Source organism: Glossina fuscipes, unplaced genomic scaffold (genome assembly GCF_014805625.2).
Source record: "Glossina fuscipes isolate IAEA_lab_2018 unplaced genomic scaffold, Yale_Gfus_2 3, whole genome shotgun sequence".
NCBI classification, from domain to species: domain Eukaryota; kingdom Metazoa; phylum Arthropoda; class Insecta; order Diptera; family Glossinidae; genus Glossina; species Glossina fuscipes.
In genome coordinates, this window is record NW_023998417.1 from 6,632,120 (window position 1) to 6,643,620 (window position 11,501).

Below are 11,501 nucleotides of genomic sequence, written 5' to 3' on the forward strand. Positions count from 1 at the left end.
TTGCCAATGGCGCACAAATCATAATTGATAACTTTATTATATCGGGCGAAAGTAAGTGTGAATGCCTAATAAGTTCTTATCTAAGTAATATAAATAAACGTTAGTTATTAACCTTAAAAAAAAAAAAAAAAAAAAAAAAAAAAAAAAAAACACCTGTTCCATTAAGCCAAATGGATGGATTCAAATGCTTTAGTTATGCTGCTACCTCATGGATACGATGGTGCCGCCTCTGAACACAGCTCCTGTCGTATTGAACGTTTTTTGCAATTATGCGATTCGAAAGAAACGGATTCTGATGGCGATCATGTTAATATTAATATCGTTAATCCAACTACACCTGCCCAATACTATCATGTATTGCGACGGCAAATGTTGCGGAACTTTCGCAAACCTTTAATTGTAGTAGCGCCTAAAATTCTTCTACGTCTACCGGCGGCCACATCAACGCATGTCGATTTTCAACCAGGTACAAAATTTGAAAATCTTTTGCCAGACGTGACTGTACAACCGAACGATGTGCAAAGAGTTATACTATGTTCCGGTAAACATTACTATGCTTTAGCTGATGAAAGAAAAGCGAAACAAATCAACAACTCTGCTATAATACGGTTAGAATCTTTGTGTCCTTTTCCACTACTCGAATTGCAAGAGCAGTTGGCAAAGTATAGAAATGCAAAAAGTACGTTACATGAAAAACGAACAAAAAAAAAAACAGCTTTGTTTCTTTTTTTTGTTTTTTTCTTTTTTTGTTTTTTTGGTTGAGTTTGTTTCCTAATTACGTTTTTCACTTTAGCCTTTGTTTGGAGTCAAGAAGAGCAACGCAATATGGGCGCCTGGAATTTTGTGAAACCGAGATTTGAAAATTTAATCGGCAAACCGGTACGAAACATAGTAACACAAAAAAAAAAAAAATCTATTTTTATGATAGTTTTTACATTTCCTTTCCTTTTCACTTTTGAAAATTTTGCAACCTTTACTTTACGTACTATTATAAACTTGTTAATTCTACAATCCGTATACATTTTCATTTTTACTTTCCATGCTTTTAAAAAAAAAAAAAAAAAAACGAAAAAACCTTTTAAAAGATCGTCTTTATTTATTTTTATTTTTATTATCATTATTTTTTTTTGTTTTTTTTTTTTTCTCTTGCTATTCAACAGCTTCTGTACTGCGGACGTGTAGAAGCACCAACGTCAGCAACGGGAGTAGGAAAAATTCACAAACAGGAAGCGGAGGATGTAGTACGTCGTCCATTTCAGCTTTAAGTACACAACTATAAAGTAACTCGTACCCGTGTACATCGTTGACAATATACTATGGTTTCAGAGAAGAAGACACAAATTAAATTAATAAAATGAAAATGGTACATAATTCATTGCATCGTCGCAACCAATGCAAGCACAAACAATAGGTAAATAGCCCAGAGTCATCATCAAAGAGTATTTTGCTTGCGGCCTAGCATTATAAAGAATTTATAAAGAAAACAACAATAACAATTAAATGCTATATGTGTGTGCATGTGTATGTGCGTCTTTTATCGCTGCACCACCAGGTAAAACTGTTAGTGAACACTTTTTTTTTGACTAAAGTTGTATATAATATAATTAAATTTTTGTGAATATATAATAAAAAAAAGAAATGAATAAATAAAGTTTTCGTATTAAAGTGTAATAGTAAAGCGCACACAATAAACAAAAAAAATATAAAATATTCATCATTGACTTTCAATATCCACCAAACTATTTCAGTAACAATAAGATGTAGTGGATCCGCTAAAGATTTTGCAGCCGTTTTTCTAATTCCTATTAGCGTTAGCTACTTTTTTTTCAACCGATCGAACTATGCTTGTCTTTTAGATACCTTAACGTAATATTTGCGTAAAGCGTTCGGCCCATCTTTACTATGGACAGGAAGGTAAACTTTTTGTTTTTGTGTTTGTATTACGCTCATTGAAGTTTTCGATGACCTTAGTAAATATTTTTTAAATGGAAATCTCCCGCTTACTGTCAAAGTTTTACCTACAGTCGGCGGCGTTGTTAGTGAACCAGAGCAATGATCATAAACGATTAAATCAATTCAAAATCTTACATAAATAAAGTAATCATGAATTAGGAGAATGAAAGTCATATGGAATTAAACTAAAATGCTTCAATATCTTCGCTAAAAAATATCTTAAATATAACGATAATATCTGTGCGATTTTCAGAATTGCGCCAAAAAATATCGATCGTGAAGCGAGTCACAAGAAGAGAAAGTGACTTAAAACGACAAATGCAGCTTCCATGCTTCGGGACAAGCGTTTTTATATTCTTAACTCACATAATAGCGTTTAAAAAAATATAAAACAATTTTATATTAAACATAATAAATAAACTCACCATTGAAATTTTCCGAAGATTCCTTAGTGTATGAGAGCCAAGTAAAGTTTCTTTCTTTACTTTCAACAAAAATAACTACACTCTTACACAATAATACATTTAAAGCGAACATGCACGTATTTGCCCGTAAACCACAAACAACAAACTATCACTAGAACGTACTTTTTTTTTTCTTTTTTAAATATCTTTCGCCAACGAAACTTAAAGAAATGAAAAGTCATAAATATTGCAAATGCATGAAAGAAAATTATTAAATATAAGTAAAGGAGATTATTAAACTTTTTTTTTTAATATTTTTTATGCATAATTTATGCATAAATTTTCACTTTTCTCGTAACAAACAACGCGCGATCCCCTGCTTACGTTAAAGAGCTAAATAAAACTTGTATAAACATTGTCAAGAGCAAACATATTCATATTCTCTTTTCGATTTACTGCTTACACTGTAAGCTCATGTTAATAAGTGTAACAGTATTGTTAAAGAAATTAAATGATGCAAAACACAAAAGAAGATGTGTATGCGTACATTTTAAATGATAATAGTGTGTGAATTTTTTTCTTTTTTTTTTTTTTTTTTTTTTGATTCTTACTAAGGAACGATAAAATAAAACCATTTTTTTACACATGTATGTATGTATGCAAAATACACAAACAAGAGCATAGTGCAAGAGAGGCGAAGATACGAGTTTAATAAGAAGAGAATTAATGCAACTCGACTCTCATCGAATTGACTAAAACTTATTTCTTTTATTTAATCTCTTCAAGGATGAGTTTTTCTAAGCTATCGGCTTTATTGAAATCTGTAACGCATTCACGGCCAATAAGTTGTTAGTCCAGCTTCTTTGCCTATTTGGCCATTCAAGCTGGTATTTATACTTTATATTAACAAATGTGTTCTTAAAAAAAAGAAAAATACTTTACTTGAGAATGTAGATCATATTGTCATACAAGAAAAGAATCCAAATGTAAATCATATTTTCAAACAAATATAATACCAATGCCATGTTAATAAAACTAAGAGTTTTATTAATCAGAATAATAATAAAGAAATATATATTTTTACCCAGCATTGGAACAATGAAATAGAAGCATCATCGGATTGCGTTCACAGTACGCAATAATCAATTGATGCAACTTTAAGTTGTTAAACCGAAATGTGTTTGCGAATTCTTACCCACATTAGTACAAATTTCGATGCACAGATGCTAAGCGATCGTTATTCTCTTCTAACAGATATCATTAAATAATAATTCAATTAATTTTCAGTTAAAAATAAATTATTTTATATTATTCTAAATTATTTATTTAATATGAAACATTACAAAGAGTTTTCAAAAGCGTTGTTGAAATATGCTCAACAAAATACAATAAAATACTTAAGGCAAACTCAAATAAAAATACTGAATGACATTGATGATACATGTGTATATGTTGTTTTTCGAAGTATAGATGGATGTATATATAGGTGTGTAAATAGGTTTAATAAATATTTAGAGTAAAAAATAAATGAAAATTGCAGATAAACATAGTGTAGAGCGTAAATAAAATTAATTATAAAAAATAAAAATATGATTTTAAAATTAAATATTTAATCGAAATATAATATATATTATAATATCAAAATGATAATAAAGTGTAAATACAATAAATAGTAAGAGAATAATAATAATAAGTAAAAGTAATTAAAGAAGGTAATTACAGGAGTTAACCCGGAGTTAATACATTGATAATAACCAATTACGTAGGTAATTAAAAATTTTGAATAAAATCACGATTTAATTATAATAACAAGATACATTTTATAAGTGTGTGTACATAAGTGAGGAAAACTTTGGTTACTTACGAAAGCGTGTTGTGTATATATATATATATATATATGTGTGTGTAGAATAAATCAAAGGGGTTTTTTTTTTTTTTTGGAAATAAATTAAAATCTTTCAGGGAAAAAAGTTTCAGTTTTTTAAAGAAAAGTTAAGCAAATACAAAAAGGATATAATGCTTAAAAGGACAATGAAGTGAAATGTTTTAAAACCAGACTTAATAACAACGCTTCTTATTTTCGTATTGTGTTAGTTGTTTAAGTAAGAAAACTTCTACCATATACCATATACCATATCTTCCGGTATATATTGTAAAAAAAAAAAGTGGATTTAAAATTTGCATTTTTTAAATCATAAACTATTTCCTTAAACAACTGGCTGACCATAGACGCTCTCCAACGTTTCAAAGAACTCCTTAGATATATTGTACACACAATACAACAGTCACATCCAAAATAATAAACCTAAGCATGTTATTAAGACCAAAACAGTGGCCTCCTGACAGATCGCACTATCCCAACCGCATTCTAAATCAAATTTCAATGCCTAAGAAATAATAAAAATTAATAATTAATTTCTATTTGATATAATTTTTGCAAAAATTTTCCTTCGCACCTCCATTAACTGTTGTCCGCCCTTATTCTCGCAACGAGTTTCACGCAAATCATCATCATGTTCCTCGCAATCATGCCGGCCGTAAACTTGACATGGCGAATTCATGAACGTACGAAATACGGTATCCGTCCATGTTTGCGAAGAGCATATATACTGACGTCGTTTTCTTTGCCAATATTCAATCCAGCTAATTAAAGATAATTAGAATTTTGTGTGCAACTTATGATATATTTTTTAATTTACACTGATAACTTACCCTAAATCGCAATCGCAATTCAAATCGGAATTAGACATTTTTAAATCGGTTAAAAAGACACTATTCGGTAAATATGGTACTCTGCCAGTATTTGGATTTGGAATTTTTCTTAACATAGTGTTATGATAGCGTATGTCTAGAGATATGTTACGCACACGACCCATATTTTTAAAGAAATTATTCGGCAATGCTTGTAAAGAAGTATTAAACAATTGTATATATATATATGGTGAAAGCATGCCCTAACAATAGATAGAAAATGTATTATTTTAATTAATTGATTAAACTGCTAATCGTTCGAAGCATTTATTACCTTCAAAATATTTTCATTTATTGTAGTAAACTGTGGACCACTAAATGTAATATTCGTTAATTTATGCGGCAAATGTCCTCTCATCTCGCGCTCTAAATCAGTGGGAGCGCCCATTTGTACAGCTTGCATTTCTTGCGTCGGGCCGGAACCCTTCTTAACAATACGCGTAAACGGTTGCGGCGCTTCAATCCACAACTCACGTATATTATAATGATTACGCAACAGTTGCGGTATATTAAAATGTTCCAAATGTGAATAGGCGGTCAGTTTAAGTGAACGTAAATGTGGCAGTGCATCCAAACAGCCGTATTCAAAATAATGCAAACGAAAGTTGGATATGTCTAGCATCTCCAAATCCTCGTTCACTCCATCGAAGCTATTATTATTTAACGATGTGATCGGATTACCAGATAACATCAGCTTTCTAGGGAATTAAAAATTCAGAAAAAAATTTCCTATTTATTCCGAAATGTTGATAGTTTCGAAAAACACAACTGAAATGTGCAGCTTAAACTTAATATTATGGGAAAAAGCGATTTACTTATGAGCACGATTTACACACAAACTCTAGAGGCAAACATTCATTACAGGAGAACAACTGAAAATTAAGGCCCATGTGAGACAGCGTGTGTTGTATTAGTTACAACCAACAGATCTATTATGAATTCTCCATATGTCAATACATCATTGGATGTTGCGAAAAGAAAAATAAAGAAATTTTAGTAATTTGCGAACATAAACGCGTAATTACATTCATCCCTCGGTTTACGCTACAATTGATTTGAATATTTTTAATTTTACGGTTTTTCTGAGTACTTTGCATATGTGGTCAGAACATTCCAATTTCTGTTATACGGTAAACGCACCCCTTGACAAAATAGGCTCAATTTCAATATCAACCTGGATACGAGACCTTCCACTGTCTCCGAAAAAGAAGAAGATCATGGGCATTAAATTGACGTACAGACGCGTATGCGGACACACTTAGAGCGATTTAGAATTTGATTTTGATCTCGATTACAAGTTCTCTGAAGCGTCCTTCGAGATGTTGCATAAATTTTTTTTGACAAAGGAATGGAAAAACTTCCATCCATTATGAGTGAGAGATTTATAAATGAAGAAAAGTGTATTTGAATGAAAATTGCTTGATAATGCAATTTGCAAAAGCGTTTTGATCGAAAGACGCATTAAAAAATGATATTTACAAAGAAATTCAGAAAGAACAATAAAAAGTATACTTAAACAATATGGGAAACATTTATAAGAATATGCATTAAATGAAGTAAATGTTTCTCCGATCATCTAAAAATGAATTAATTGACGAAAACTAATATGACCAACTAAGCAGAAAATGTACGTGTGCTTGCAGTTAATTAGTGTAAAAGAACCTATCATCAATGTTTGTTATTATATCGCAAACTGTCAACGAGTTTCTCATGTTGTAAAATTCCAAGGAGTATGAGAACATTTAAAGGAGAGCAAAACAATTCCTATCTTCACCTAAACCCCTCATCTTTTCCATTGTTAATGTTTTTTCCTAAAAGAATTCTCACACTTTTCAACCCTTTTCATCAATAGGTTGTGTGAGTCATATACGCCCTTTCACATAGTCTCAGTTCATGGGCTTTTTCACCGTACAAATAAAGACATTAGTGTATGCAAATACATGCAGGCATACAACTAAACATAAATTTAAGCATAATATTGTAGTATTATCAAGTTTTTTTTTTTTTAAAGTACCTTAAATGTGGTAATGATTGCGTCATCAGTGGCACATTGGTCAAGTCATTATTTGACAAATCCAACATTCTTAGATTACTCATATTGTGTGCAAGCTCTTGTGGTATTGATGGCAATTCGTTATAACCCAAACGAAATTCACGTAAATATTTTAAGCGTATCTCGGGTACAGTACTTAATGAGACATTCTCCAAGCCTAATTTAATCAATGAATTCTCAAGTCCCATAAATGATTTATCCATCACTTTCAAATCACGATTATGAGATAGGTCTAAAACTGCCAATTTGGGCATAGTAGCGAATACAGCATCATCGATACGCAGCAAATAATTATACGAAATGTCCAAGTAACGCAGAGACTGTAAATGAGAGAAACATTTTTAAATAAAAAACTCTACCACATGTAGTATTTATAGAGTGGTATGTTCACCCGATATTTATGCGGCTTAAAAATAAATTAAGGATTCGAAAGTGTGGTTCATTCAAGGGGTAAAAAAATATTATTTAGATAGATAGAGAATGTTGAAGAAGACAAAAAAGTATAGGGTATAAATAATACTCAAAACGCATTTATTTACCCGAAATTTATTAGACAAATCCATGCTATGTATAGTGGATATGAAATTATTGGATAGATGCAATTCGCATAGAGTCAAAGCGGCCAAACTTGAGAGCGATGAGGATGGTATCTTAAGCAGCAAATTGTGAGACACGTCTAATCTGTAATAGAGTTTTTAATTACCTAACCAAATACAGGAAGGAAAAAGAAGACTTTATTTACTTTTCCATGCCTCCATTATAAAATAGGTTATCAGGTAGACCACGCAAATTATTATGAGATAAGTCTACTACCCTTAAAGCATTGATGGGCTTGAAAATATCTTGCGGCATATCCGTCAAATAATTATGGGATAAATAAATCAACTAAATGAAATATTAATATAAATTTTAAATGAAACAAAAAATAAATAAATAAATATATAAGGCTATCTTTAACTTACTTGCAATTGCTTCGTATTCTTAAAAGCATCAAAATCTACTTCATGTATGAAATTATGAGAAATATCCAACCATTGCAAGTGCGGCATATTTCCGAATACATCTCGTGTAGCATTCTAAGAAAAAGTTATTAAAGAATAAAATTGAATGCATTCTATTTAAATCACTCGTTCCCACCATTAATGCATTATAACCCAAATGTAAATGAGTCAAAGATATTTCAGCAGGACGAAAATAACCAGGATGTATAATAGATATATTATTATGTGATAAGTCCAAAATTTTTATATTCGAATGATACATTGAACCTAAAAAAAAATTATTAAAATTTTACTATAATTAATTAAATATAAATTAATAACAAGTTGAATTCCTTTACCATGATCACTTCTTCCATTCCACGATGAATTGTGCATTAACATTTTAATTTGATTGTGACTTACATTCACGTTTAAATTTGATAATGTACCGACCTATAAATAAGTATAAGTGCTCGTAATAGAATGCATATCATATAGTGATTCTCCATTTGGAGCAATTCCATAATGGGATTCTTAAATACCTGATCGAAATAATCAAAATTGAAATTGGGTAAATTATTAAAGGCCATATCTAAAGTTTCCAGCTTTGGTAAATTCTAAATTGAAAGATATAGAAGAAAGAAAGAAAGAAAGAGAAAATTCGTACACTATATATAAATGTGAAATATCATTTGGAAATAACCTTACGCAAGCAACTCGAAACTATTTGATACATTCCTACTAGTATATCGAATTACATACACACAAATGAATATGCAAAAAAAAAAAAAAATTAATTAATAAATAAAAATAATATAACTGAAAAATACAAATTTGTAAACCTCCTCATATATTTTAACCTACAAAATTAGACAAAATGCTGCCAACTACATCATAAAATACATTTCTTATGGTAACACTGTAAACATTTCACATCAATCAGCTGTTCATTGTTTCGCTGATTTTGTGGTAATTGCGAAAAAGTCTAATGAAACGACATTAAATTTATTTTGATAATAACGAAATACGTATCGTTAGAATTTTGAATAAATACCCACAAGATGTACTTCTGTCCCGATCCGATCGACGAAGACAAAAAATGCCGCATTTGCGGTTATGCCGATAAGGAAAATATAAATATTTTCTGTATGACAGCAGCGGCAAATCGTAGCTGTTCTATAAATCTTTTTACAAAAGTAACCACCGTGTATCCTATAGTGGTAAGATAATAATAAATATTCTAAATCTTACAAAATACTAATTTCTACTTTACAATAAATTGCATAAAATCCAAAAAAAAAAAAAAACAGCTGTATGAAAATGATCCGTTACCGAAGAACATATGCAGAAAATGTATAAATAGTGTCAATCACACCTACAATGATATTCAACGAGTTGTGAAGCAACAACAACGTTGGATAGAGAATGTACGAGCCATGCAACCAGAAAATAAATATTTGAGAATTTTAGATGCCATTGAGGTAAGCCTTGAACGAAATCATTAATGACTTTTTCGCTAATGTAAACTCTTTATAACTGCAGAATTCCATCAAAGTTACCAAGGACTCGTTAAAGGTTAATCATCAGGTGGATATTAAAGAAGAAACCGTTAAGAAAATTCTTATTAAACCTGAAGAAGGGATTGAAGAAGATATTAAACCTGGTAAATATCAACCGCTTAACGAAAACTTTGTTAAAGACATCAAATCGAAATTAGAATTAAATGGATGCACGGTGAAAAAAATTAAGGTTACTCCCACATTGCCGGATAACACTGAGGAAGATCCGTTACTGTATGAAGAAAGCGTCTCTCCTACTTTGCCAGAAATCGTTTCATGCCAATATTGTTCATATACAGGCAATGATTTAAAGAAATTAGCTGAACATCAATTAGGACATCTTAGCATTCCAGTTGACAAAATCTTCCAGAAACGTATACTGCCTACACATCTTCGACGAGGCCGACTTATTGAAGTAAATAGTCAAAAATCAATACGCTGTTTAAACTGTTGGCGTATATTTGATAATAATAAAGCCATATTGACGCACTGGTATCAAGGTGATTGCGATTATTATTGCTTCTTATGTGGCAAAGAATTTCCTCAAGCTCCGAAAATGCTACGAGAACATGTCGCAGCAGCCCATGGCATTAGCTATCGTTCCGTTAAGCGCCAATCCATAATAGCACGTGGCAGTCCACGTATACCATCATCCACTGAAGAAACTCGAAAACAGCCTGTTGCAACAAAACCCTTTTTCAGTCACTCAATGGTGGGAACAAGTAAACTCAAAAAAGTCAAGGTATAATATTTAATATTATTTCATATGAAATGTAGGCTAAATTTATCTATACAATTAGGGTATGGTCTCAAAGGCAGCAAAAAATATCAATAGTCCGACAGTTTGCCCTATATGTCACATTAATTTTTCAAACTGGAGATCACGTAATTCGCATATGAGAAAACACAAGCCTTCCGTTAAATATGGTGAAGTTGTTCTACCACCAGATTCGCGTAAAGACAAATATGCTCCATTGGACAAAAAATCGAATCCATCAGCTTCTATGCTTGCAAATAATACTCAACGAATCGGCAGTCATCATCAAATGAAACCTGGTTTCCGTATTATAACCAAAAACGGACCGATACCAGGCATAAGAACGAAATTTGTGCAAAGGCGTAGTGACTTATTATACAACTATAGCAGCAGTTTCCACGATAAGCCATCAACAAGTACTTTCATGTGTAGAAAATCTACTGGTGATATATATAGTAGCACCTCAGGGCCGTTAATGAAATCACAACAACAACAATTCACATATGATGTGAATTTAGGACACACGAAAAGTCAACAAAATCAAACGATTATTAAAGAGGAACCTGCTGAGACTGAAGAAGATGATCGATGGAATTGCTTTACATGTCATGCAACATTTAACAATCCGACTGAATTTGAGAGGCATACAATGTATGCACATAATCCCAATTTTGATTGGTGAACAAATTGAACTGCCCTTAAGCAAAAAGTTGAAGTTTCTAAATATTTTGTCAAATGTGGGCGTGTCTGTTCGTCAAGTACAGTAGGCTCTTTTGTACAAAGTTTCATACGAGATTTTCTTGTTGGCTAAAGTTACAGTTACGAACGGTTAACGAATCTAACTAATTTTTGAACTATGGCAATCAAAAAAAAAAAAAAAAAAAAACTTTCCTCAGACGGCAGCCAAACATTTACACAAAAGAATTGGCAGACTTAAATTGACATAAAATACTCCCATATATATACTCAACCCGATAGGGGGTATAAAAATAAATATGTTCATGAATATATTTTTTAGAATACAATTAGCTTTTAAGATAATAT

General features: G+C 31.2%; 3 protein-coding genes across 7 annotated transcripts in view; 2 read left to right on the forward strand and 1 right to left on the reverse strand.

Moving 5' to 3' along the window:
- Positions 1 to 1,710, forward strand: part of LOC119634454 (probable 2-oxoglutarate dehydrogenase E1 component DHKTD1 homolog, mitochondrial) — a 9,380-nt gene extending 7,670 nt beyond the window's left edge. Inside the window, exons 10-13 of the mRNA XM_038028657.1 lie at positions 1 to 51; positions 167 to 679; positions 794 to 879; positions 1,161 to 1,710. The exon at positions 1 to 51 is cut by the window's left edge and continues 5 nt beyond it. Coding sequence (XP_037884585.1) covers positions 1 to 51; positions 167 to 679; positions 794 to 879; positions 1,161 to 1,265 — 755 coding nt within the window. The 3' untranslated portion in view covers positions 1,266 to 1,710. The remainder of the gene's footprint in view (positions 52 to 166; positions 680 to 793; positions 880 to 1,160) is intronic.
- Positions 1,711 to 4,334: 2,624 nt separating this feature from the next.
- LOC119634575 (chaoptin) overlaps positions 4,335 to 11,501 on the reverse strand; it is a 16,767-nt gene continuing 9,600 nt past the window's right edge. For 2 of the 4 annotated variants that reach the window (XM_038028813.1, XM_038028812.1), the window contains exons 11-22: positions 8,684 to 8,758; positions 8,501 to 8,594; positions 8,299 to 8,429; positions 8,124 to 8,237; positions 7,904 to 8,046; positions 7,701 to 7,842; positions 7,553 to 7,567; positions 7,123 to 7,481; positions 5,383 to 5,806; positions 5,070 to 5,311; positions 4,814 to 5,000; positions 4,335 to 4,744 (exon numbers count right to left, since the gene is read on the reverse strand). In XM_038028813.1, the coding sequence (XP_037884741.1) occupies positions 4,643 to 4,744; positions 4,814 to 5,000; positions 5,070 to 5,311; positions 5,383 to 5,806; positions 7,123 to 7,481; positions 7,553 to 7,567; positions 7,701 to 7,842; positions 7,904 to 8,046; positions 8,124 to 8,237; positions 8,299 to 8,429; positions 8,501 to 8,594; positions 8,684 to 8,758 (2,028 nt within the window). In that variant the 3' untranslated portion in view covers positions 4,335 to 4,642. The remainder of the gene's footprint in view (positions 4,745 to 4,813; positions 5,001 to 5,069; positions 5,312 to 5,382; positions 5,807 to 7,122; positions 7,482 to 7,552; positions 7,568 to 7,700; positions 7,843 to 7,903; positions 8,047 to 8,123; positions 8,238 to 8,298; positions 8,430 to 8,500; positions 8,595 to 8,683; positions 8,759 to 11,501) is intronic. The other 2 variants (XM_038028815.1, XM_038028814.1) reach the window with 1 other exon arrangement.
- Positions 8,947 to 11,489, forward strand: LOC119634577. Of its 2 annotated transcripts, XM_038028817.1 has the most exons (5): positions 8,947 to 9,361; positions 9,452 to 9,622; positions 9,684 to 9,804; positions 9,859 to 10,442; positions 10,501 to 11,489. In XM_038028817.1, the coding sequence occupies exons 1-5, from the start codon at positions 9,203 to 9,205 to the stop codon at positions 11,137 to 11,139; spliced, it is 1,674 nt and encodes a 557-aa protein (XP_037884745.1). In that variant the 5' UTR covers positions 8,947 to 9,202; the 3' UTR covers positions 11,140 to 11,489. The 2 variants fall into 2 exon arrangements, with proteins under 2 accessions (XP_037884745.1, XP_037884744.1); XM_038028816.1 differs by having other exon boundaries at positions 9,684 to 10,442.